The 25,869-nt window shown below is 59.0% G+C and overlaps 1 protein-coding gene across 4 annotated transcripts in view; it reads left to right on the forward strand.

Annotated features, from left to right (window-relative positions):
• The window catches only part of TRAPPC9 (trafficking protein particle complex subunit 9), a 355,177-nt gene extending 338,087 nt beyond the window's left edge, over nucleotides 1-17,090 (forward strand). The window contains exons 22-23 of one of the 4 annotated variants that reach the window (XM_066265607.1): nucleotides 15,386-15,606; nucleotides 16,204-17,088. In XM_066265607.1, the coding sequence (XP_066121704.1) occupies nucleotides 15,386-15,606; nucleotides 16,204-16,371 (389 nt within the window). In that variant the 3' untranslated portion in view covers nucleotides 16,372-17,088. Of the gene's footprint in view, nucleotides 1-15,385; nucleotides 15,607-16,203 lie in introns of all 4 variants that reach the window. The other 3 variants (XM_066265609.1, XM_066265608.1, XM_066265610.1) reach the window with 3 other exon arrangements.
• The last annotated feature ends 8,779 nt before the right edge of the window (nucleotides 17,091-25,869 follow it).

The raw sequence follows: 25,869 nt of genomic DNA on the forward strand, positions 1-25,869 counted from the left end.
GCGCACTTCCAGCCCGCGCCACTCGAGGGTCCGCCGTGCATGTTTCGTAAGACACGAGACCTCCCTGAAGATACGGGGATAACGACGCCTCTTCTTCCTGTGCGCACGCAGTCGGTCTTCCGTGCCAGGTGTGCGTGCATCTGAGGTGTGACTTCCATGGCGGCGTGGCGTCCCTTTATCCTGACGTCGCTCAGGTGTGGACCGCCCGCCCTGTTGCGAGACTGCAGGTGGCGGCCAGCTCCGCGGGACTGACCCTCTGTCCGCCCGCCCTGACGACGTCTCCGGGTGAAATCGCCGAGTGCAAGCGCGTCTGTTTTTTTCCAGGCTGTTTGCTAGTTATTTCGAGACTTCCCTTCGTGAGTGTCAGAGCTCTTAGACGCTGGTCCGCTGTGTGTGACGATGTCCGTTTCCCTTGACCCTCACTAGCAGTTGCTTTTATTTCCCCGGAAGATCGGTCCGCCCACCATGTCAACAAAGAAAGGCGCACTGGCGTCCTGGTTTTGGTCTTGGATGGCGAGGCGGGGCGAGGCTATTTGCTGTACGGTGTTGACTGCTGCTTGTGTTTCTTCCGGACCACACGGCCATCCTGTCTGCTGTTCCCCTGGTCTCCGTGGGGATCTGAGCCCGGCCGGCTCGTACCTGCCTTCTCACCTCTGCCCTGGGCCCCCACGTCCCCTCCACCTGCACCCTCCTCTCCCTCCCCGGCCCTCCCCAGCCTGAGTGTCCACCAGGGCCCATCTCACCCGGCCTCTGAGGCCTTCCCACGCTGCCCCTGCCAGGACTGGGGCGGCCCTGGTGGGCACAGGGCACCTCTGCCTGCCCAGCAGCTGCTCCGTTGGGGTCGACAGGAGACATCTGACTCCCTCTCTGGGGGCCCCTGGCTTTCTGTCCCCATTTGCATCTGCCCATGGTACCAGACAGGCCCGTCACAGATGAGACAGTGCCCCAAAGTGGTGCGCCCTCTCCTAGGCCCCACTCACAGTCAGCCTCAGAGCCCAGACGTGAGTGTTGGTCCGACCCCCGAGACCCTGGTCCTGAAGTCCCTGTGGGTTTGGTGGAGGAAGGATCTGGCCGGAGCCACAGTTTGTGTGTGGAGACTCGGCTGTGACCCTGTGGAGAGCAGCCCTCACGCTCACTCTGGGGATAGGGACTCTTGGGGTGGCAGGGGCAGGGGCCTGCTGGGCCGCCGCAGGGGACCCGAGGACTTCTGGCGCACAGGTCAGGGCGGAGGGAGCCTGAGCGGGTGACTTGCCCAGGGGCACGCATCCTGTAACAGCAGGCGGGAGAAGCCTGGTCTCTGAGAAACTCCTTGCATCTCTGTTTCCCGTTGTCTGGGGCCCGTGGGATTTGACAGGCTCCCCGCAGCCTAGTGAAGAAGAAACACAGGCAAACATCCCACTGCTGAACTGCTTTGTGTTGGATGCTGTGTCTGTGAGAAAGGCTTGTTGATTATTTATTTCTGTGACTGTCACCCTTGGGGAGAAAGCCCTCCTTGCCAGACTTATGTCCGTAAAAGGGGCTGCAGCTGGGGTCCCAGCTCCAGAGTGGACGCTGGGGAAGCCTGGCTAGGCCACTGCCCCACTCTGGCCCCACCCAGGTCCCTGGTGGAGCCGCGCAGGGACGCGTGTGACCTGCAGGCGGGCAGGTTCAGCTGTGGGCAAGAGGGGTCTCGGGGAGTTCGCAGCGTTGGTGTGCGCGTTGTGTTCCGAGAACTTCCCGGTCTCACGCGCTGTCCTGTCGGTCTTGCTTTGGGCCTCCGGGCCCCCTACGCCTCGTCCTTCCCCAGGGCCCTCGGACCTGCGAGTTTCTCCTGGCCACAGCGCGGTGCGGTGGGGGCGGGCCCTTAGGCCCGTGAGCCCCAGCATGCCTTCGTGGTCGCTTCCTGTCTCGTCCTCTGCGCTCCGCGTGAGCTGACCCTCGCCTCTCTCCTCCCACCAGGGCTCCCTGGTTTGCCGACCTCCTCTCCTACCAGGACGTCGGGGACATGCCCTGGTCCTGGCACCCGGGACAGCGCCGGGACATGGTGGGGGCTCACTGAGAGTATGTGCTGGGTGGATGGCGGGTGGGAGGGTGGACGGATGGATGGACCTCATGACCTTTCAGTGGGAAAGGCAAGTCCGAGCTTCCATCAGGTGTTCAGAGCTCCCTGTGACTCAGGAAAGGCATTTCATTACAGAAGTGTTTCCCAGATAAATACGTGGACTCTCCCTCCATTCTTCCTGGAGACAGGCCTTCGTGTGGTCCTGGCGAGTGACCGGGACCGTGGCCTTCTGGCTGGGCCCCGCGTTAGTCTCAGCACCGCCGGCTGGCGTCACTCAAGCTGCTTAACCCTCTGCGCCTGGGGTTGTGTTTTCTTTCTCTCTAGCCTGGCTGATAGGTTATTAAGACAAAAATGAGTTGCTTGAGATGAGCCGGTTGCTGTCTCCAGCCCCTACTGCATGTTAAATTGAGGCCCCGTAAATGTTTTCTTTCCTATTCAATTAAAGAGTGAATGACAGTCTTGCAAGCCTCGTGACTGAGAGCCACCCTTGCTTTCGGGGAGCCTTGTGCCGGGGTGGCCTGCAGCGGGCTCAGGGCTGGGAGAAGCTGCCCCCCACCCCCACCCCCCACCCCCGCCAGCTGCGGCTGGGCCCTCCCTCCAGCTCAGGCCTGCTGGGTCCGCAGGGCTCCATCTCCGTGACCCCGGAAGCCTCAGGGCTGGGGTTCTGCCCCCCACTTTCCTGGTGAGGAGAGGCCACGTCCCACAGCAGAGGGCAGCCCGGGGCTTCTGGCCGCAGGTGCCCTGGCCTGCCTGCCACCTGCTTGCTAAGCAAACACTTGCTGCTCAGAAGAGGATGGTGGTGGAGCTGATTGAATTATTTAAGGGAACAAACTGTTTTCCAGCACCCTGATTTGCATGCAGCTCAGAATATGCACATCACAAACGTTCTCTCTGTCCTCAGGCTCGGCCCTCCCCTCTGGCAGACCCTCCTGGGGGGGCCTGCTGGGTTTCCTCAGCCGCCCAGACCCCCCACCCCGGTCTTGTGCCTGTGGCTGGGCCCCTCCCTCAGGGCGGGGCCTGGAGGGAGCATCCAGGCCTTGTAGGTGGACATGGCTTCATCTGCTCCCACTTTAGAAAGCCCGTCTCTCCTTCAGGGGTCTTGATTTGAACTCCCAGAACCGGAGGGTGAGCAGAGAAGGGAGGTGTGCCCTGGGGGCCCACGTGGAGAGCAGGAAGCCAGAGGGGTGATGGCACCAGGCTTTAGAGCACGCGGTGCCCGGGGGGAGCGAGGCCAAAGCTGGGCAGTCAGGGCTTGGGGGACTGTCCGGCCATCCCTGGGGGGCCAAGGGGTGACCCAGCCTGGAGAGCAGGGGCAGGGCAGGTTTCCTGCTTTGAGAGGACTCTGCTCACACATCTGTCACCTGCTCCAGGTGCTCGAAAGCATGGGCTCCGGGGGTCTGGAGTCGGAATGGGATCCCCAGCCCCGGAGGGGGTTGACCACATGGGAGGGAGCAGAGTCTCCTGGCAACCAACTGGGGGGGCGGAGCCTGCCGGGATTGGTGCTCCCCACGACATTCATCACCACATTCCAGCCCGGAGCTCTGCTCTGAGGAGTCCACAGTTTCAGTGTGAACGTGGCCTTTCTGGTTGTGATGAAGATGTGTTTGTCAGGTCCGGGGGCTGAACACATTGCAGGTCATGTTCCGTTAGCATGGATTCTAGTTCCTGAGCGTTCGGACATGGGCTAGGTGGTCTTGCCCTGGGCCCCACGGGGGTGCGGGTGGGCCTGGCTGGCCTGTGTCTCCTCCACCACAGAGGCCACCCCCGCTGCCCTCCCTGTGTCGGAGCCTTGTTCCCGCCCAGGATGCCGCTCAGGGGCCGAACGTCTGTCCTGCTAATGAAGCAGACAGCACAGCAGGAGTCATTTCCAAGTTGCTCTGAAACATTCCGCTTTTCCTCCTGGAAGTGTTGTGTTGTTGCTGGCCCAGCGAGGTGTGCTCTGCTGCTTGCCAGATAGGAACAGGCTCATCAGCCAGACCGGAAGGGTGGTGGGGGAGGGACATCCGCCTGTCTGTGCCCATCATCTCGGCCATTCAGGGACCCCAGATGTATTCCTTCAGGAGTGAGCTGAAAGTCACCCCCTCTGTGCTTCTAGAAGACCAGTGTGCGCAGTGCCCAGCCCTCCTGCCAGAGCGCCGCACCTCTGCACATCCCCCGCTTACTGCAGCCGCCTCTGCAGTGTACCCCAGCCTGTGCGCTCCGGTGCACCGCCGGGCTGGACTTGCAGGGGAGACATTCGGCCAGGCTCTGTTGTTCTGAACTGAGTCCCTGCTATGGATGGATGGATGGATGGATGGATGGATGGATGGATGGATGGTGGGTGGGTAGATGGATGGATGGATGGATGGAGGGTGGGTGGATGGATGGATGGATGGAGGGTGGATGGATGGATGGTGGGTGGGTGGATGGATGGATGGATGGATGGTGGGTGGGTGGATGGATGGATGGATGGATGGTGGGTGGATGGATAGATGGATGGATGGATGGATGGTGGGTGGATGGATGGATGGATGGATGGAGGGTGGGTGAATGGATGGATGGACGGATGGATGGAGGGTGGGTGGATGGATGGATAGATGGATGGATGGAGGGTGGGTGGGTGGATGGATGGATGGACGGATGGATGGAGGGTGGGTCAGTGATTGGTGGATGAATGGATGGATAGATAGATGGATGAGTGAATGGGTGACCTATAATCTAGTTCATTATGTGAAGGCAGAGACAAAGTGTCCAGATACTTGTTCCTGGGTTGGGGCACAGGAGCCTAGACAGCTAGGCAGTTTAGAAAGAGCTGTGGAGGTCACCCTAACACAGAGCCAAGGTCAGCAACTTCAGTAAGCAAAGTGTGTGTGGGGGAGGGGATGCTGGTGTTGAAAGCAGGTGGGCAGCGTGCAGAGTCAGAGGAATGAGGAAGAGGCATGACCTTGAGCCCTGGAGTGACACTGATGGGTGACCTTGACTCTGGAAGGGCCAGGTTTATCCAAGAGCCAAGGGCGGGGTCAGTGCCAGCCAAGGGTGGGGTCAGTGCCAGGCACGGTGGGCATGGTCCCTGAGCATCCCTGGTCTCTAGATCCCCACCAAGACGGACTCTGTTTTGCTCTGGCCGCTGGTCACCTCACAGCGGGAGCTGCCTCATTCCCTGCCTTGGCCCAGGGCAGAGGGGATGGGAGAGGCTGCTCTGCCTTCACTACAGCCTCAGGAGCCCCCAGCCGCTTCCAAAAGGCCAGTGACAGAGTCTTACCAGGGCAGTGCTCTGAATGACTCCAGGGGGGCCTACCGTGTGGCCCCGAGCCTGTTACAGTCCCTCTCAGGACAGCATGCTCGCCCCCGCTCTGCCCAGCGGCTGGCTCCTCTGGCTCGGGCACACGGGTGGCTCTGAGAGTTCCTCTGTGGCCCGCGGCCTTCCTGATGATCTTCGTTTGGACTGGGACATTCTGTTTTGACAGGAAGCTTCGACTGTTACCTCTTAGAATCTGTTTCATCCAATAAACGTGGACTGAGAACCAGGCAGGTGTCAGGCCCTGGGCTGTGTGGAGGGGGCCAGCGCAGGGCCTTCTGGTGTAGTGTCCAGCATGCTACATGAGCCAACAGGACGCCTGGGCTCAGCGGAAAGAAGGATCTGAATGTAGGCTTGGTGGGCTGAGCCCGGCTCCAGCCTGATCATCCAACCTGTTCCTGTCATGTAACAGATGGGGAAGCAGAGGTGAAGGGATTTACCTGAGGCTCACGGTCAGCTCAGTGAGTGAACCCTGAACTCCTGCCCACAGTAAGTGCGCCTCTGTAGGGGAGATGGGCTGTCAACAGGATATTCTGGTGTGGAGCAGTACATCCTACAACAGGGGCTTGTGCAAGGCTGGGTGTGGCTCAGGAAGCCTTCCTGGAGGAGGTGCTGCTCAAGCTGAGTCTTGCGAAGGCCTGCGGGAGTTGGCAAGGGGAATGGCATGAGGTCTATCCATTGTGTTTGGCTATAGAGGGTGACATATGGCAGGAGGAGTGTCACGGGTTACTGGTGGAGAGAGAGAGCCCAGAGGAGGAGAGGCAAACAGCCTTCAACTTGGTCTAGAATACACTGGAGGAACAACTAAGGCGTCGTTTCTACATCTGCATCATGTTGTCTTCTTCCTGCAAACCTTCTTCCCCTGGGCTGTCCCCCCCACTGACAGACCCAGCTGTCCAGAGACCTGGCTTCTGTGCCAGGCCCCTCACCAGCCAGTGGAAGGTCTGCAAATCTTGGCAGAGGCCCTCGTACACCTGCCCTGCTGGGCACCGGGAAGCTGAGGGAGGGGTGTGCCCAAGTCCTGGCCCTCAGGCCTCTGTTGATAGAGGCAGAGCCCACCCCCACTTCAGGGAACTGCAGAGTGCCGACCTCAAGAGACCAAGGCAGGGATCTTCGCTTTATTTGGAAGGGCTTGAAAGAAGATGAAAAATGAGAAATGGAAAAGGTAGAGACATTGCTCGAGGACAGACGAGTCATTTTAAATTCTCCGCTGTTCTCAGAAGGGTGTCTCTGCATAATGCTACCAGCCAGCGGGCATATTTTCCCTTTTCCCTCCCGCGTTTTTCCTGGTTTATCTTCCGTTGTCTGAAGTGCTTGTCCGAAAGGAGAAGGTTGGAGGCAGAGGACTCAATGGAGGCATTGTCTCCGGCAAGCCAGGTGCTCCCTAAGCAGAAAGAAGATCTGTTCCCATTGAGCAGGAGAGGAGGCCCGGATTCCCGTGCCCATGCTGACTCTGATTCACAGTGTGGCCCTGGGCTCGTCAGCGCCATGCTGGGTTCATAGGTGAGCGTTTGGTTAGATGAGCGCTGGAGGCTGGTACAAGTCTCAGCTAAATGCTGTAAGGAAAAGCCTCCAAATGGCAGGGATACCCCGCCCACCTCATGGCCCCACCCACTATAGTCCCGCCCACCTCGTGGCCCTACCCATCATGGCCCCACCCCACCCCATGGCTCCTCCTTCTTCTCAGTTCCTAATTTAGTCCAGTCAATGGGGAGATAGGGGATTGTAGGAGGGATATACTTGTGGGTCACCTTTGGAGGTATCTTAACAACTCCCTGCACTTTCACTCCCCAGCCAAGTGAGAAGTGGGGGGCGGCAGACAGGCAGACTCCCACATGCACCCGACTGGGATCCACCCGGCATGCCCACTAGGGCGATGCTCTGCCCATCTAGGGTGTAGCTCCGTTGCAACTGGAGCCATTTTATTGCCTGAGGCGGAGGCCATGGAGCCATCCTCAGCACCCAGGCCAGCTTTACTCCAATGGAGCCTTGGCTGCAGGAGGTGAAGAGAGAGATAGAGAGAAAGGAGAGGGGGAGGGGTGGAGAAGCAGATGGGTGCTTCTCCTGTGTGCCCTGGCCGGGAATCGAACCCAGGACTTCCACACGCTGGGTCGACGCTCTATTGCTGAGCCAACCGGCCAGGGCCCCCCTCCCCACTTTCTACCAGCCCAGACTCAGTTCATGTCACACCTTACTGACCAGAGGCTGCAACCTGGTGGTATGCCCAAGAGAGAAAGGAATGGTTTGGAAAACACTATCCAGCCTCTGCCTTCTCAGGTTCAGGTGTTCCCGGAGAGACCGGGGGCCCCTGGTGGAGTGGACTTGTGGGCGGGGCTGTAGACGCAGAGCTGCAGAGCTGAGGGGTGGGGGTGCCAGGGAGAAGACAGCAGGAGCCCAGCGTCGAGAGCACAAGGGGTGCAGATGGCCGCAGGAGCCGCCGGCGGCCCAGAGCCCGCAGTGAGGGTGAGAGCGCCTGCTGCCTGCGGAGCCAGTTCAGCGCGGGCTCTGCCTCGACTTAGTCTCGAAGCAGAACAGCCTTGCCAGCTGCGCCCCGAGGCACTGTGACCCCTGGAGGGGCCCCCATGTTTGTGGGCGTTTCCACTGTCCGGGCTCGGACCCCAGTCCTGTCCCAGACCCCTCTCCTTCCCTCCATGCACCAGCCTTCCCGCTGGACGCTGCTCTTTCAGACAAGGAGGCTGAGCCTGGCTCTGAAGGGGCTGAGCTGGCCCTCCAGGGGGCACCTGTGTGGCCCAGGAACACCCAGGTTGACGTGGAGTACAGCCAAGGGCAGGGTGTGTGGTGTTGGCGACTTGTGTTTCTTCCCGTGGTTGAAGGCCGTGGTTCACCGTACTCCACCGGCAGCCACGGGCCATGCCAGGACGCAGCCCGGAGCCCTGGCTGCTGGGGCCGCCATCACCACTGTGAGCACCCTGCACCTGAGGTCCCCTCCACAGGCCCTCGTCGCTGGCTGCCCTGTGCCGGGGCCAGCTCGGGGTGAGCACGCTGGGGCAGCCAGGGTGCCTCTCTGTAAGAGAACTCCGGGCTGCACCGCCTCCTCTCCAACTGGCCTTAATTTTAATTTAATTCCCTTTAATCTTTAATGAAAAGTTGTAAAACTAAATTATTTACCCAAGAGAGCCAAACAGCTCCTGAGGAGCTGTTCCCGACTCGAGGGTGATGACACGTGTGGGGCTTGGACAGGCTCCCCCCCTGGGTGTGGAGGAAGAGGCGTTCTAGTTTATGAACGATTAGCTACCTCCCTAACGGTGGCAGGCACAGGCATGTGGTGGAGCCAGAGCTCTGACCTGGCACGGCGCATGCCCCGATTGTGGCCGAGGGGCAGAAAGAGCCTGTGTTCTGTGCCCAGGGACCCCGGGGGCCCGGGAAGCAGAGGTCTCTGCAGGCAGCTCTGGTTCTGGGAGGACGGAGCCGGCCCTTCCCCCTGCCCCGTCCTTCCCCATCTCCAGCAGACTCTGTCTGAGCCAGCCCACCTTCCCAGCACTGCTGGAGGACCCAGAGGGGTGGGGGGCAAGGGTGACGGGGAGGAGCCCCCTCCCCCAGCCTGTGCACCGCCTTGTTGCCTTACGGACCTCTGCTCAGAACACCGCCGTCCCTGCCTCCCGAGCACTGCCATGTCTCCAACCTCTTTCCTACAGGCAGCAAAGTAGCCACATAGATGCAGAATGCCTGGACTCAGGGAACCGCAGTGGGCACAGTTGGTCAGGACTGTGGGAATGGGTGTGCAGGAGAGGCTGCTTGTGTGCACACCTGCGTGCGTGTGAATGTTGGGGCCTAAAAGACGGCTGCCAAGGACTCGAGTGTGCTGTCCTCCCGGCTCTGAGCTTCCCGGCAGCCGAAGAGAGACGGCCGGTTACTTGACTCGTTGGTGAGATTCGGGAAAAGTTGCCGGGTTGGTCGAGTCCCCAGCAGCTCGCTCTCTGGGCATTAGAGGAAGCTCACCACGTTTTACTGGGCGATTGGCAATGATGGAGTTCCGTCCCAGCTCTGCCTGTGCCGCCTCCCAAAGGCCAGCAGGCCAGCCATGCTCGAGGACGCGGGTGACGCCAGGCTGAGGGCGGGGCCCCCAGCCTCAGCTCTCCTCTCACAGCTGAGTACCGGCTACCCCCCCACACACACACACACACTCAAACGTCTTTGGCTTCGTCTAAGGAGTGACAGCGCTCCTTGATTAATTCCCGAGCCAGGCCGTGCCGGGATCAAACTTGACTCTCCAGCGGAGGCGCACTCAAGATTTATGCGGTCCAGAAAATCGTGTGCGCCTTGAGAGAGTTAAAATTTCCATGTGCTTTGGCTGAAGCCGTCTGGTGGGGCTCACATTGGCCGTCTGCAGGTCTTCACGTCAAATGCTTGTCCTGCGTGGTTCTCTAGGCTGTAAAATGTTTCATCCAAAGTTAGGTGTGTGCACCTGCCGTCTGCCTAGCCGTCCTGTCTCTTAGTCACCAAAGGCCGGGGAGGGGGAGCAGTAGAGCGTGGTGGGGAGTTTGGGCTCTGGGGAGAAACATACCTTCCCTGCCTGGCCTTGGGCACCGCAGGCTAAGGGACAAGTGACAGATTGTCAAGTCAACTGAGCGAGAAACCCACGGGTCACTCCTCTTTGTCACAGAAAAGCGATTTGCACATGACCTTGGGCATGCTGGCACTTGAGTTTCCTTCTAGCACGGAGGGAGACTGGCTGTGCACACTCTCCCGGGAGGTCCCGCTCTCCCCACTCCATGCCTTCTCCGCACCTAGATTTGTTCACCTGGGAAACGGGGCATGGCCAAGCCCCAAGAATGGCAGCTAGGACCTAGCAGGTGCTGAAGAAACCTGGCATTCTTGTCACCCACAGAATAACGACAGTGGGACTCGAGGTTGCGCCTGAGCCCACTGGGGCGAGGGGGCCTGGGCTGGGGGCTGAGTCAGGACCAGCCCTGCCTGTGCGCTCTCCACCTTCTGCTGGGCTCCTGTAGATCAGTGAAACGTGCATGGGCATGTCGGCAGACACCAGTACTGCCCCAGAGAAGGGCCAGCGTCTGCTTCTATGCAGAGAGCACAGTGGAAACAGCCTGGACATACCCTCCCGGAGCCTGTCGGGTGGAAAGAGCTTCTCTAGCCCCCTGGCCTGGCCCGGCCTGGGCGGCCTGGCTGCTACCCAGCTCCGAGCCCCTTCCCCCCGCTAGTCCCCTCCCCACAGTGACTGCCCTTGGCCCAAAGGCAGGCTGGCCCTGGAGGCTTCCTTTGTCCCCAGCCTCCGCAGAGTGGGCCCTGCTGGCCCTTCCCTCCTCTCCACTTCTATTTATAGCCCGTGTTTCTGCCAGAGACTGCCACCGTGCCATAACACACACATGGCAGGGGTTTCAGGAGCAACTCTGGGCCAGACAGAACGAAGTCTGTGACTCGGGCTGGTATGGGAAGTGAAGGAGCATCGGGCCGGAGGCAGGAGGCAGGAGGCAGAAGGTGGCCCGCGGACTGATTTAGTGCTGTGTGGGAAGAGGCTGATCTCCTCCTGGGAGATTTCCTACAGGAGATCCTCCCTCATAAAAAATCTCCTTCACAAAAGTTTGCTCCGTGAGCCAGGGACCTGGAGCCAGGAAGGGGTAGGTAGGTCCTGATCCTCTGTATCCTCAAGTTACAGACAGACTGATGGCCCCACATGGCACAGGCCATAGCCAGGATTCAAGCCCAGGCACCTTGGCCCCAAAGCTTAGTCTTCCATCCATCCATCTACATGTCCACTTACCCACTTCTCCATCCATCCACCCATCCATCCACTTACTCATCCATTCTTCCATCCTTCCATCCATCCATCCATCCATCCATCCATCCATCCATCCATCCATCCTTCCATCCACTTATCCATCCATCCATCCATCCATCCTTCCATCCTTCCATCCATCCATCCATCCATCCACCCACCTATCCACTTACCCACTCATCCATCCATCCATCCTTCCATCCACTTATCCATCCATCCACTTACTCATCTATCCATCCATCCATCCATCCATCCATCCATCCATCCATCCATCCATCCATCCATCCACTTACTCATCTATCCATCCATCCATCCATCCACTTACTCATCCATCCATCCATCCATCCATCCACTTACTCATCTATCCATCCATCCATCCACCCACTTACTCATCCATCCTTCCATCCATCCATCCACTTATTCATCCATCCATCCATCCATCCATCCAACCATCCTTCCACCATCCTTCCATCTACTTACTCATCCATCCATCCATCCATCCATCAATCCACTTATTCATCCATCCATCCATCCATCCATCCACTTATCCATCCATCCACTTATCCATCCATCCATCCATCCATTTACTCTTCCTTCCTTCCTTCCTTCCTTCCTTCCTTCCTTCCTTCCTTCCTTCCATCCATCCAATAAGTATGAACTAGAACGAGAGTCTGCCTGGCCTGGGCATTGAGGACAGGAGCAGGTGTCAGTTCTCCCAGAGCGTCCTGGGGAGGAGAGAGACAGGTGGTTAGTAGTTAAAAAAATAGGTAAACAAAAGAGAACTTCAGGTAAGATGTTGAGGGCCAAGAGAAAATGGAAGGGTATGGAAACTGACAGGGGCTTCTGCAGTCCTGGAGGCCAGAGTCTGAACGGTGTCGAGGCTACATTCCTCCCAGAGGCTGTGAGTCCTGTTCCCACCTTCTCACTGCAGCCTCCACCTCTTCAAAGCCAGCACCCCTTCCAGCTTGCCCCCGCTCCAGTGGCCACGTGGCCTTTCTGAATCTCTCTCGCCATGCGTATCCTCCTGAGGGCCTTTGTGGATCCGTTGGGCCTGCTGGATTCTCCTGGGACAGCTCACTTCTGGGGCCCGCGGTCTCTTGAGGTGGTTCTCATTCTTGCAGGCAGTTCAGAAACTGCCCAGACAGCGTGCCGATAGGAGTTGTGAGAGATTCCGGTCCAGCCCCTTTCCAGTGGGCCCTGCGAGTAGCTGGCACACAGGGGAGGCTTCTCCTTCCTCTCTCTCTCAGTGGGGTGTCCACGCCTGGCGGGGGCCCTTCTCCCCAGCGTGGGACACAGCTGGCCTGGCCCAGAGTCACAGAAGCCAATGGATTCCAGCAAGGGGCGTGTGAGGGCATTGGTGCTGAGGGGTTGCAGGACCCCCCTGAGCACAGCCATGGCCATCATCATCACGGCATTGTCACGTGTGTTTCCCAACACGTCTGAAACAGCGCCCTGGGTCCCGGGAGAAACGGCCCTGGCATCCTTTCCAGCTCAGACCTCCACTCTGCCCCCAGTGCCCAGGGAGGGCTGAGGGTGACAGGGAGGCTCGGTGCCCGCTCTGCCCCCAGTGCCTGGGGAGGGCTGAGGGTGACAGGGAGGCTCGGTGCCCTCTCTGCCCCCAGTGCCCGGGGAGGGCTGAGGGTGACAGGGAGGCTCGGTGCCCTTGTGCCCCCAGTGCCCGGGGAGGGCTGAGGGTGACAGGGAGGCTCGGTGCCCGCTCTGCCCCCAGTGCCCGGGGAGGGCTGAGGGTGACAGGGAGGCTCGGTGCCCTTGTGCCCGGTCCTGGAGGAGGCCGGAGCTGCAGGAACTGCCCGTCACGGGGGGAGGAGGGGCAGAAATGCGGTCACTTGGTGGATGAGTCCAGTGGGTGCCCGGCCCCAGGGCAGCATGACCAGCGGTCCTGGTGCGCCAGGCGCGGAGGGTTCCCGGGATGCAGGCCTTGTCTCCCCCGCCCCGTAGCCTGGGGTCAGGCCGAGCTGGCAGGAGGGAGGGGCTGGGGGTGGCCATGCAGAGGAGCCACAGGCCCGTCCTCACCACCCTAGCATGCGGCCCACACACTTCTCTGCAACAACAAAGGAGCAGAGGGTGACGAGCCAGCCACCTGCACACAACCGGATCTTTCCCATAGCGGCCCTGCCGCTGAGGCTCCCTGACACCTGCTGTCTCGCCTCTCCCTGCTTCGGGGGTTCAGACTGGGCCTGGTCCGGCTCACCGTTCGGTACATGGGACTGAGGCCCGGCCTGACTGGGGACCGGAACGGAGGCGGTCAGGTGTTCTCCTCACCCTGGCCTCTCAGACAGGAAACTGAGGCCCGGGGCGGAGGCCACTGCCCTGCCAGGCCTGGGACTCAAGGTACAAGCCCCTCTGAGGTGTGCGGTTTGCTCATCCAGGGGACTGGGATGATGGCTGGGGGGGGGACCTCTAGAGAGGCGTTCCCAGGTCCAGCACTCACACCTCTCCCACACTGTGGCCCATAGGGCCGTGCAGCACAGTGGTGATGCCCCATTACAGCGGTTAGTGGTGACGCTGGCTCTGTCACTCAGGAGCTGTGGTGACTCACCTCTGCAGCTGAGGCCCCTCTGACCCCAGCTTGTGTGCTCAGAGGACACAGCAGCCGGAGAAAGAAGAGCTGGTCTTTCTCACGCCTCCTGGGTGCCAGGCACCCTGGAAAGTGCTTTATGTGCACGGCTGACAGACCCTGGGCAGGGGCCCCGTGACCCCCCACGCACCCCAGCCTGCCCAGGCACGGCTCTGGTGTCCCTGCACATCCCCAAGTGGAGATTGCACCAAAAACAGGGTTTTGAGGGCAAAGCGTAGCCTCAGAAACATAGCTGCTAAAGAGAGAGGTGTCCTCTCCAGGAAGCCCACCCTGCTGACATCCTAGGTCTGCACTGAACGAAGGGCTGCCCTCTGGGTCCTGCAGGAAGCGCCCCGTCTCTCTCTCTCTCTCTCTCTCTCTCTCTCTCTCTCTCTCTCTCTGTCACACACACACACCCCTCTGACTCTGTCGCCTCTGGGTTGGCTGTGCTCTTGGTGGCCTCACTTCCTCTTGCTGGATTGTGAACCGTCCAGTGTCGGGATTTGTGCCTTTCCGAGATCCGTCACCCTGGCTGTGGGGGCGCAGTGGGAGGAGGCGTGGCGGTGAATGTCGAGTGCACGGATGCCGGCCGGCCAGTGACCCCCGCAGGTCCCCCAGCGCCCAAGGGGCCCGCGGTGGGGGTGGGGGCGGCTTCCGTGAGCTGTGCGCCTGCGGGCGGGTGGAGCGTGCGGCCCTGCCCACGGGAAGGTGGGGGTGCTGCGAGGTGCAGGCCCCCTGCGCCCTCCTGGAGGACTGCCGACCTGGCATCAGCCACCCTGGGGCACATTTTCCCTTTTGTAGCAGCGCTTGCGTCCCTGAGCCCGTGTCCTCCGAGCGCAGGCCCGGGGTGGGGACAGAGCTCCCTGTGAAGCAGGGGCCCGAGAGAGTCCCTCACTGCACAGCGAGCACGGTCGGGTGGCGAGTTACCGTGCGCGCCTTTCGTGGGACCTGTCGCCTGGGAAAGCTTTCTCACGTGGGGCATGCTCAGGCCCTCGTGGTCGCAGGACTCAGAACACACCTCGGCCACCACGGCCACGCTGACACATAAGTGCCAGGAAGCACAGGAGACGGTCGCCATGGTGCTGGGGGCGGCTGTGGGGCGGCTGTGGGGGCGGGGCTGGGGTTAGGTGAGGTTTTTAAAAAATATTACTTTTACTTTTGCAAACTTTCCCAAGTCTTTACAGTGTGCTGCAGAAACTTAAGGTTTTATAGAAATAAAATGTGGGGGTGGGGGAGGCTTAATCTCAGAGGGCTTTCCTGGGAAATGGAATTGGAGAACTTGGTGGGAGGTTTGGTGACCACAGACACACCCCACCCTCCCCCAGTGTCACTGTCAGGAGGCCCATCCACTCGTCAGGTGGGGCAACCGTGGCTAGAGCTCAGCCCTCCCCAGTGGGAGTGTCTTGGAGGCCTTCCTGGGGCCCTCCCTGCCCCTCCATCACGGCACAGACCCTCTTAGACTCTGGCCCCACGCCTGTCCCCCCAAGCTGCCTGTCAGGAGAGTAGGACAGGGCCACGCATCTGCCCCAGCACCTCTGTGGCTGCAGGGATGAGGGAATGAATGGATGAATGAAGGAATGAATGGATGAATGAATGAATGAAGGAAGGAAGGAATGGATGAATGGATGAATGAAGGAATGAATGGATGAATGAATGGATGAACTAATGACCAGAGAGGTGGGTGAGTGGGGAGGCCACACGCCCCTGACAGTCTGTGTCCTGTGTCCCTTGCAGATGTGCTGGTGGATGGACAGCCCTGTGACTGCGAGGCCGCGGCCTGCCGGGTGGGCGACCCCATTCGCCTGGAGGTGCGGCTGACCAACCGGAGCCCGCGCAGCGTGGGGCCCTTCGCCCTCACCGTGGTCCCCTTCCAGGACCACCAGAACGGCGCGCACAACTACGACCTGCACAGGGCCATCTCCTTCGTGGGCTCCAGCACCTTCTACCTGGACGCAGTGCGTGGTGGTCCGGGGGCCCCTGTGCGGCCTTGTGGCCATGTCCCACCGTCCCCCACGCTCTGTGCTGACCCCGTCTGCCCCACCCACCCTGAGGCCTGAGCTTGCTTCTCTGCATCCCGGGTCCTGGCAGTGAGGTCAGGGTGACGAGAGCTTCCCGGAGGGTGTTCGGGAGAGGAGGCGACCAGAGGGGCTGGGCAGCTGCGGTCTGCTCTCGCCGTCCCCCTGCCCCAAGCTGGCCCCTCCTGCCTGCATGGTGATCACTGTGGGGGGCCCAGAGGGACTGAAGAAGTCTCCCACCTCTCAGCCACACAGGGCACAGCCCTCAGTTTCCACACACCGTGGTGTTTCTTCACCCCAGCCTCCCCCACACCAGCGGAACCCCAATGGCCCAGGGAGAGAAGTGCTGTTAGCTCCTCCCTCCCCAAAACAAGCTGAGCCTCAGATGGGTGCAGCGGCTGGCCTGGGGGCACGGTGGCAGGCCAGGCCTGGGCGCCCTTCGCTCCCCCGTGGCCCCAGGTCGGGGCAGGCGCTCAACCCCCTGTGGTTTGGGGTCCGTGCTGCTCGGCACCGACCCCCCACCCTCCGGCCCTGCAGGTGCAGCCGTCGGGCCAGTCGGCCTGCCTCGGGGCCCTCCTGTTCCTCTACACGGGCGACTTCTTCCTGCACATCCGCTTCCACGAGGACAGCACGAGCAAGGAGCTGCCCCCGTCCTGGTTCTGCCTGCCCAGCGTGCACGTGCGCGCCCAGGAGGGGCGGGCCTGACCCTCTCACCTGGGCTGCTCCTGCGGAGAGCGGCCAGCCTGGCCTCTGCTGTCACTCCTGTCCCCTCCTCCAGCCCACGACCCTCTCCCTCCCTGTGTCCAGCAGCACCCTTTCTGGGTTGTGTGGAGTGCTGGACCCAGCAGCCTCCCTCTTCCCACCCTGCCCCCGGGGCCCCTCCGCTGCAGCCCGCTGCTGAGGCAGATGCTGACCACGCCCAGTGGGTGGCGCCCACCCAGCCCCGATCCGGGGTCCCTGTGCCTGTCCCTGTGACTCTGGGCTCACTGTTCAGTCCGTAGGAAGAGAGACACAGCCCCGGTGGGCCAGGGAGACCCCCTGAGGCTGGCTCTGTTCCCAGAGTCCCCAGGGTGGCCTAGGCAGGAGAGATGTCACCATGGTTGACTCCAAGAGGGGCCCCTGTTCCAGACCCTGGGCTGTTCCCAGGCTGGGCTCCAGGGCGTGGCCTGTGTGTGTGTCTGTGTGTCTGTGACAAGCTCTGCAATAAAAGGCCTGCCTTGCTCCCTGCTGCTCTGCCTGCCTCCCTGCACTGCTTGTCCAGTGGTCAGGGGCCACCCCAGCTAGGTGAGGGTTCTAGCACACAGGGCTCCAAACGAGAGTGCCCGCGAAGCACACGGCTGGTGGCCGGCGAGGCCGGGCCTGTGTCTGTCCCTGTGACCCCACAGCCTGCCCCTGGGCCTGTGCTCCTTGGGCCTGGCTCCCCACCACGGTCCTCAGCTCCCAAGGTGGCCCTGGCCGCCCAGCCTCTCGCTTTCTCTTCCCCCTGGTGGCAGTGTTTACAGCCCTCTGGCTCTGCAGGCCCATGCCAGGCTCCTCGGCTAGGCTGCCTGCTGCCCAGAGGCTCCTGCAGGGAGGGCAGAGGGGGCAGGAGTCCGGCATGGCCAGCAGGGCTGTGCTGTCCAGAGCCCAGAGCAGGGCCGTGCCGTCCAGAACCCAGAGCAGGGCCGTGCCGTCCAGAGCCCAGAGCAGGGCTGTGCCCAGAGCCCAGAGCCGGGCCGTGCCGTCCAGAGCCCAGAGCAGGGCCGTACCATCCAGAGCCCAGAGCAGGGCCGTGCCATCCAGAGCCCAGAGCAGGGCCCAAAGCAGGGCCATGCCGTCCAGAGCCCAGAGCAGGGCCGTGCCATCCAGAGCCCAGAGCAGGGCCGTGCCGTCCAGAGCCCAGAGCAGGGCCGTGCCACCCAGAGCCCAGAGCAGGGCCGTGCCGTCCAGCATGGGACCTCACGCAGACTGTCCAGAGCTGCAGAAAGGCTGTGAGGCCCTTTCCCCAGCAGCCCGCCCTCCTTTGTCCAGGGCAGGACACGGGGCTGGCCCAGGGAGGGTCTCACTCAGTGAGAGGTCCCCTACCAAACCCTGCAATGGGACTGAGCACAAGCCACCAGTCTGGGAAGTGGGGGGACCCCTGGGGCAGTGAGGGAGCCATGACGGGTGGCAGCCACAGTGACCCTGACTCTGAAGCCCTCGGGGGGAACGGGGGAGCAGGACTCCCCCAGCCCAGGGGTCAGCAGACTGGCCTGTGTGTCCTCCACCCCAGAGTCCATGCCTACATGCCAGCCTGCCGGTGCCCACCCTTCGGGGAGGACAAACAGACACTGGCCTCGGGGCCCCAGGGACCCTGGGGTGTGGCTCACCCAGGGAGGCTGAGTGGGACACAGTAAGAAGTAGGTATCTGTCCCCAACCCCAGTTACCGACACAGAGCGCCTCCTTCCCCTGGGACTTGGGTAACAGGGTGGGTTTGCTCTAATGAGGAGACTCTGGGTGGGAGTCAGGACGGGAGGGCAGCTTACAGAGAGACCCAGCACAGTTAGAAGCTGGGACCCCCAGCCCCTCCCCGTCCTCCATGGACTGAGTTAAGGACCCACCGAGCCTGCGTGGGGAACGTTCCATAAACGCCCCTCGACTGCGGGCTCCAGAGCGCGTCCCAGCTGGTGAGTGCATCGCGTGCTGGCAGTGCCGCGCCCAGCGCCTCGGGGACAGAGCCCCTGCAGCGGGGACCCTCCCGGACCTCACCCTGTGCTCCTCTTCCTCTGGCTGTCACCTGTGTCCTCTGCCAGATCCCCTGGGCAGCTGGGAAACGTAAGTAAAGCATTTTTCTGAGTTCTGTGCACTGTCATAGCAATTATCTAGCCATAGGAGGGGTCACGCACCCCAACGGAGAGCCGGCTGGTTAGAAGTGCGGGCGGCCCGGACCTGGTGATGGGCATCCATGGTGGGGGCTGTCGGTGGGGCTGAGGCCTCGACCTGCGGGGTCCAGGTCATTCCGTGAGGACAGCTGAGCCGTAGGACGCCCAGCTGCTGTCCGAGAAGGGTGGGCGTGGGTTGCGTTTCCAGTGCCCGGCTGCTCTGCCGTGTCCAGAGCACGTCACTAGCCGCCCAGGCCCCCCGGCTCCACGGGGAACGCAGCCTGGCAGGTGGCAGGGTGTAGGCCCAGGGGGGACCCTCCAGCCCACCCTGGGGCGCAGTCCCAGCAGGGTGCCTGCAGCAGAGTTGGACACTAGAGCACTCCTTCCAGGGCCCTGCAACCATGCATCCACAGCTCCCCCAGGACAGGGCCACGTCGGACTCGTCCCCCTCCTGGCCACACCACGCACTCGTCCCTCCTCCCGGGCAGGAGGCCTCGGGCTGGCTTGAGTGCGCCTCCGCCGCCTCCCGGGCTCAGGGCCTGGCGTCTTCGCTGTTAGGGTTCGATGAGGGAGACCAGGCAAAGGGCCAGGGCTCTGCCGTACTCGGTCGGCGCTCAGTAACGGCCCGTCAGCCCCTCAGGCCAGGGTCTGGGCAGGCAACTTGCGTGTTCTGGGCGGCCCAGGACTTCTGGTGTGTGTGTGTGTGTTTGAGGGTCCCATTTGCCATGTCCCCACTGCATACCTGGTACAGGTGAGTCACCCCAACAGATTGGGGACCATGCAAGGCTGCTCACCACTGGTTCACATCCAGAGATACTTCCAGAAGGAAACCAGACAGTTAATTAATTCCCTGACCACTGCTGAGCTCTGGGGACCCCGCCCAGGACAGGCCAACAGTAAGTAGTGTGGGACCATCAAGGGACATGGTCGTTCTCCACCCCCACATGAGGAAGGAGCCTTTCGGGTTTAATGCGGTTAACCGGAGCACCCCAGTGCAAGCAGGCGGCTTGGTGCCCGCCCCAGCCAGCCAGGGGCTATGGAAGCGGGCAGGCAGGGGACAGGCACTCAGCACCCATCAGACACAGAGCCCAGAGCCTCCGTGACAGTAGCTGGGGAAACAGAAGGGCCAGTGCGCTGGCCCTACAGGCAGGGGGATCAGAGCGGTCTTCCTGGAAGAGGTGGCATGGGAGTGGAGGCTGGATGGGTGAGAGGAAAGAAGAGGATCTCCGGAATGTGGGAGGGCTGAGCAGAGACCTGGAGGTGGGACAGTGGGCTCATGAGCTCTGAGCACGCAGGGGTCCCACCAGCACTTCCCTCAGGGCCTGCAGAAGGAGGCAGTAACCTTGTGGGGACACAGAGGGGGAGCCCTGTTCTGTTCGGGATCACAGAAAGCTTCCCAGAGGGGCTTGCTGGAATTCACCAGGGGGAAAAGATGGAGGAAGGGTGTTCAGACAGAAGGAACAGCATGTGCAAAGGCCTGGAGGCGAGGACCGTCCCGCGGGGAGATGCTTGCGGGTAATGACTGGCAGGAAGTGTGTGGTCCGGCCTGGCGGAGGGCCGAGGCTGCTAGGAGGGATGTCAGGAGGTTTCGTGCCCCCCAGAGGAGCCAGGAGAGGATGGGTCAGGAGGCAAGGATTCGGAAGCAGATGGCTGACGAGGGACAGCGGCCGCGTCCTGGGCAGGGGTGTGGCTGCTGTCCACCCGTCCGCCTTGTGTCCTGGCACCCCAGCCTGCAGTGACGTGTATTCCAGCCGCACCAGCCTCATCTTCTCTGTTAGCACCAAGCCTGTGCCCACCTCAGGGCCTCAACTGTCCTCTCTGCCCACAGACCTCACGTGGCCTCTTGTACTCAGTGTCAGTGCCACATTGCTCCCCACAAAGGGCCTTTCCTGACCACCTGGCTATGTGGCCTCAGCCCTCTGGGAGGACCGCCCAGTCTGGAAGATCTGTTCCTTGCTCGCATGTGTGTGTGTCTTCTGCTGCAGCGTGAGCCCTGGGAAGGTGCTGGCAGGGGGCTGTCCTTGGCCGGGGGTCCCGTGAGCGTGGGGCCTGCGGACCGCGCAGTACGTGAGCTTTAGAGCTTGCGTGGTGCTCCAGCTCTGCCGTGCTGGGTGACCCCAGGCTGCGCTCTGCACCTCTCTGAGCCCCGATTTCTCGTCTGCCCACGGAGAGAACAGTGCCTGCCCAGAGGGCTTGTTGAGGTGATACCTGAAGGGCCAGGAACAGTGTGGACACGTCCTGGTGCCCAGCAAGTGTTTGTCTAGTGCAAGAACAAACACAGCCATTCACTGGCTTTGAGGCAGCCCTGGCCTGCCACCCACGAGACATATGACAGTGGCAATGCCACGTCACCCTCCTGGGCCTCAGCGTCCTGCTCTGTAAAGTGGGATCTTCCTCATTTCACTTTCTGAGTCCACCCCTGTAGGAGCAGGAGAGAGGGTCCTTTTTCAAGGGCCTTCTGGCCCCCAAGGTGTCTGTGCTGTCCAGACAGGGCACTCCGAGGCAGGCGGGACCTTCGCTGGGACACCTGCCCCTGGGTTCTCTGCCTCGGCCACTGCCCGCCAGCGCAGCCCACACCGGGACCGACTCAGTGCCCGCAAGCCGGCGAGCAGCTCCCTGTGCCCCAGGATCCCTCTCCCGCCGGCCCCCCAGCAGCCCGACTCCCCGCAGTGCGGCCGGACTCCTCCATCTCCGCTGCGTTGGTGCCGGGGCTATTCCTGATACCCCCTCCTCCAGGCAGACCGCTCCCAGGTGCCCGTGCCGTCAGCCCCTGGGCACCAGGGTCCTCCGGCTGGCACATCCGGAAGCCACCCCCACCCCCACCCCCAAGGGCCAGAGGAGGTGAAGCCAGAAATAGACTGTGTCCTTTTCACTTTGCAGCTGAGCCGGGGTGGTTTTGCCCTCCCGACATTTGTTCCCTTTGGGCAGGATGGGCCTGTGGGGGCTGCAGAGTCACCCGGCCGTCACGCTCTGTCCTCCAAAAGCCACCCAGCAGAGCAAGGCTCCAAGAAGATGTCTGAGGAGCTGAACCCCAGCCCAGCCGCTTGTCAGCCCTGTGGCCTCAGACGGTCACTTACAGAAGCCTCATTATTTCCATCTGAATAAATAGAAATAAAAATACTTAGGTCCCGGGCACGTCTCCGGGAGCAGTTTGATTTAATCTCCTCAACCTTCCTCAACGTGTCACAGCAAGCCCTCCGCGACACTGGCTCCCTCTGCTTCCCTTCCCACTGCCTCTGTGTCCCCCCAGCCACGTGCCTGGGACTCCGCGGTGCCCGGGGCAGCTCACCACGTGCGTCTCCGGTTCCCGCGAGACCCCTGCGTGAGTTGATTCACTAGGTACTGTGAAATAGTCCCGGGTGGATGGATCTGCCTGCGCATCTGCCCGGATGGGAGGGGCGTTGCCTGTCGAGGGACGGAGCTCTTTGTCTCCCAGCAGAGCAGGGTGGAGGGTGCTTTCGAAGGACACAGGCACCGGGTGAAGCCTCGGAGCCTACCAGCCCGGAAGCCTTGTCCTGGTGACGTCTTCAGGAGGCGAGAGAAGAGATGGACAGGTTTGTGGCCTCCTGGCTCCTGGGCTTCTGAGCAGTGTCTTTAAAAATGAAGGCAAATAATCAAGATGTAAAGAGGGGGTCAGCATGATAGACAGGGGTGCAGATCAAGCCTCCTCCTGAAACCGACTAAGAATGGCGGTGATTGTGTTCAAGACACCTCTGTGAGCACACCCGGGAGTGGGCAGGAGTGTTGGAAACACTCAGCCCGGGACCTGTGTAGAAGCGAGGGGCACACCGAGGCCTCCTTTCACTCCGAAGGCTTTTTGCCAAAGCAGCGGCCTCAGCCTCTGCGTCCTCACAGAACTGGAGAGAGGGGGGAGGCCAACCCCAGGGCCCACCGGGTGGGGAAGCTCAGGGGAGACAGCCCCATTAATTTGGGGGCCCAAAGGCTGCTAGCCCGAGTGAAAGCTGAACTAAAGGTACGCCTCCCCGGCTCCAAGAAGGAAAAACAAAACCGTCTTGTCTCAGTGCTTTGCTTCCACCCCAGACTGGCCCTCCCGTGAAGCCGCAGTCCCGAGTCACACTCCCTCAGCGCCTGCCCCAACCTCGAGCCGTGCGTCACCTTGAAAGTGGTCCCAGGCATACAGCCGCCCACCGTGCTCCAGACACCCGACAGAAGTAAACACGTCCTTTCTGGAGGAGGCCACTTTGGTCCCAGATCTCCAAGGGTTTCTACGAGGAAAATGAATAATTCAGAGTTCGAGCGTGAAGGAAGTCATCCGACGCGCGAAGCAACGATGCATCATGTGTGCGAACCGGGACCGACGGGAGCAGCAGACCCGGGCTTGGAAAAGACTCAAGTATCGGCTGGGGTGAACAGACTGTAAAATAAGTGTGCTTAAAATGTCAGAAAAAAATGAAAAAGGAGACTAGAATGGATAAGGATCAAGAACATCACAAAATAATCAAGTGGAACTCCTGTGCCCGTGAAAAACAGAGTAGAAATTAAACACTTAATCGGTTGAAGAGCAGATGAAACCGGCTCCCCAGCTCGGGGGAGGACGAGTAGAATGGGAGATGGAGCCGGTGGCCTGGCTACAAAACGCACCCCAGGAGGACCAGGAAATAGAAAAGAGAGCCACCACTGCCCCCGGCACAGGGGACGGAGGGGGCGGCTCTCACACCTGACCACAGCACCCGGAGAACAGAGAGGAGTCAGGATAGGAAGAGAGAGTGACTGAGAATTCCTCAGAACTGATTGATCAAGACAAGAGTCCACGTCCTTTCAGAAGCCCAGCAAATTCCGAGTAGCGGAACCTTCGAAATGCACCAGACGTGCCTCATGGGGCAGTTTCAAACAGGGGAGCATGAAGGGATATTTAACCCTTTGAGTAGGGAGTTTTTTGTTAACCCTTTGAGTGAGGACGTACATGACCGTTTGTACCACTTCAAGAGTTAAAAGGGGGCTAGAGAGGCAAGACAAACTACCTTCAAGGAAGTGGCCATTTGATCGATAGCTGACCCTCCATCAGCCAAAAAAGAAAAAGCCCACAAGTCGGGGGAATAATCTCTGAGGCTGTGGGAGCAGCGACACGCTCTAGTGCAGGCGAAATGGCAGCATGTTCATACAAACAAAAAACAGGGCCTCCCACTGCCAAAGCTTCACGAAAGGGAGTTCGGAGAAGAAAGCCCAGGCAGAAGGAAATTGAGACCAGCAAGTGAGCAACGCAGGAGAGAGGGGACGACAAATAATGCGGGCACGTCTAAACCAACACTTTCTGTGTCAATAATAACGAGCCTGAACGATGGAGTTGAAACATGGTAGGCTGGGCACATGCCGCAAGGTAACACGTGAATGTCAGGAAGGAAGGGTCGGAGTCCGTGAGTTCCCAGGTGCTGGTTCCTAGTTTCAGAGGCTCAGGAGGAGGATAAAGGTATCGAGTCACTTAGACTTAACAGCTTTCTTGTTTTAATTATGGAAGTTTCCATTTCTGGGGGGTAACCATTAAGAGAATGAGAAATTGCACACACGGTGGTCAGACTAGATGCTCTAAAAAGTTAAGTAAGGAGAACAAATTATTCAGTGCAAATGGAGACCAAAAAATGGAAAGAAAAATGGACCAGAAATAAATGGAAAATGGCAGGACAGATAAAACCGTGCCGAAATGATATTATCATCCTTATACTGTAGCTGAGAAGAATGAGGCAGGAGTGGTTGAGGAACAGCTGGAAGGGGTTATGAAATAAGTCATAGAAATAAAATATGTCAGTCGGTACAATAAATTAAAACCGACTAAATAAACATCCCAGGAGAAAGACTAGACAACAGCCGTAAGGTCAGGTTTATGATGTTTACAAGAGACACTAAGACATAGCCCACAGAAGGTGGAGATAAAATGGTAGGAAAAGATGGAACAGAAAAATCCTAATGAAAAGAAAGTCTAAAGCAAAAGTAAATCACTTCCAGAAGTGACAACAATAACATTGTGGTGATAAAAGCAGTGACTCACCAGGAAGCTATAATAACTCCAAATAGATATGCAACCAGTAATAGAGCCTCAAACACATAAAGCAAAATCTGATAAAACTGCAGGGAGAACTGGACACACCTCTCTCAGTAACTGAAAGATCAAGAAGACAAAAAGTATTAAAGACATAGAAGATTTGAAATTTTCGATCAGTGCATTTAATCTAATAGTTATATATCGAATACTTCACTCAACAGCTGTAGAAAGACATTATTATCAAGCACATATGTTGAGATGTGCTTTGTGGCCCAGGAGGTAGCTGAAAGACAGACACATTCTCTGAACCGCATATGCTTGAGCTAGAGATCAATCACAAGAAGATCATTATAAAAGTTCTATGTATATGGAAACTAGGGAACACTTCTTGGTAACTAAGAATTGAAAGAAAACATCATTGCGGAAAGTGGGAATTTGTTGAAATTGAACAGTGACAAAAGGATGTGTCAGAACTTGTACAAGGCAGATCAGTCAGTATTTAGAAGGATATTTTGTAAACGTAAATGCTAATATTTGAAAGGACGGTGTGAAAGCTAATGAGCTAAATGCCGTCCCCAGGTGCTACAAGGTGTCGGGAGAGAGAACTGAAAATAGAAGAATATGATAGAGATAAGATCATAAATTAATAAGAAAAACCCACAATAGCAAAAATGCTAAAGGTTGTAATTTTTTTTAAGGCTAATAAAATGGAGAAACCTTTGACGAGATTAATAAAATAAGAAGAGGCAGAAATACCCGCATGACAGAAGGGACATCAGATACTGTGGACAATAATAGGAGGATATTACCAGAGGAAATTATGAATAACGTTGTACCAATAAACCTGAAAACATTAAACGAAATATCATTTTCTAAAAAACATAATAAACATTAACCTTTGTGAGAATAATAAATAGAAAAACTGAGTAATCCTAAAGCCATTAAAGAAATCAAGTCAGAAGTTAAAAATCTTCTTGAAAAGAAAATTCTAGGCCCAGAAGGTTTTGTTTTTTTTTTTAACCAGTGAATGCTAATTCAAGAATTGAAAAAAATCTCTATCATTATCATACACAGACTGTCTCTGAGTGTGAGTTAAGAGGAAAAACGTTTAGTTATTTTTTTATGAAGCTAGTGTGATCTTGATACCAAATCTTACAAAGACAGCATAAGAGCAGTTTTCAGGCTAAATCATGTATGTGTTAAGGTAGATACAAAAATTTGAATCTAAATGTTAGCAAACAGATTCAGTTGTATGGGAAAAGGTAGTATATCATGATCAAGTTGTATAAAGAGAATACAAGGTTGGTTTTACACTGGAAAGGAAATTAAGGAATCTACCACATTAATAAGTTAAAGGAGGAAGA

This window comes from Saccopteryx bilineata, chromosome 3 (genome assembly GCF_036850765.1).
Source record: "Saccopteryx bilineata isolate mSacBil1 chromosome 3, mSacBil1_pri_phased_curated, whole genome shotgun sequence".
NCBI lineage: Eukaryota > Metazoa > Chordata > Mammalia > Chiroptera > Emballonuridae > Saccopteryx > Saccopteryx bilineata.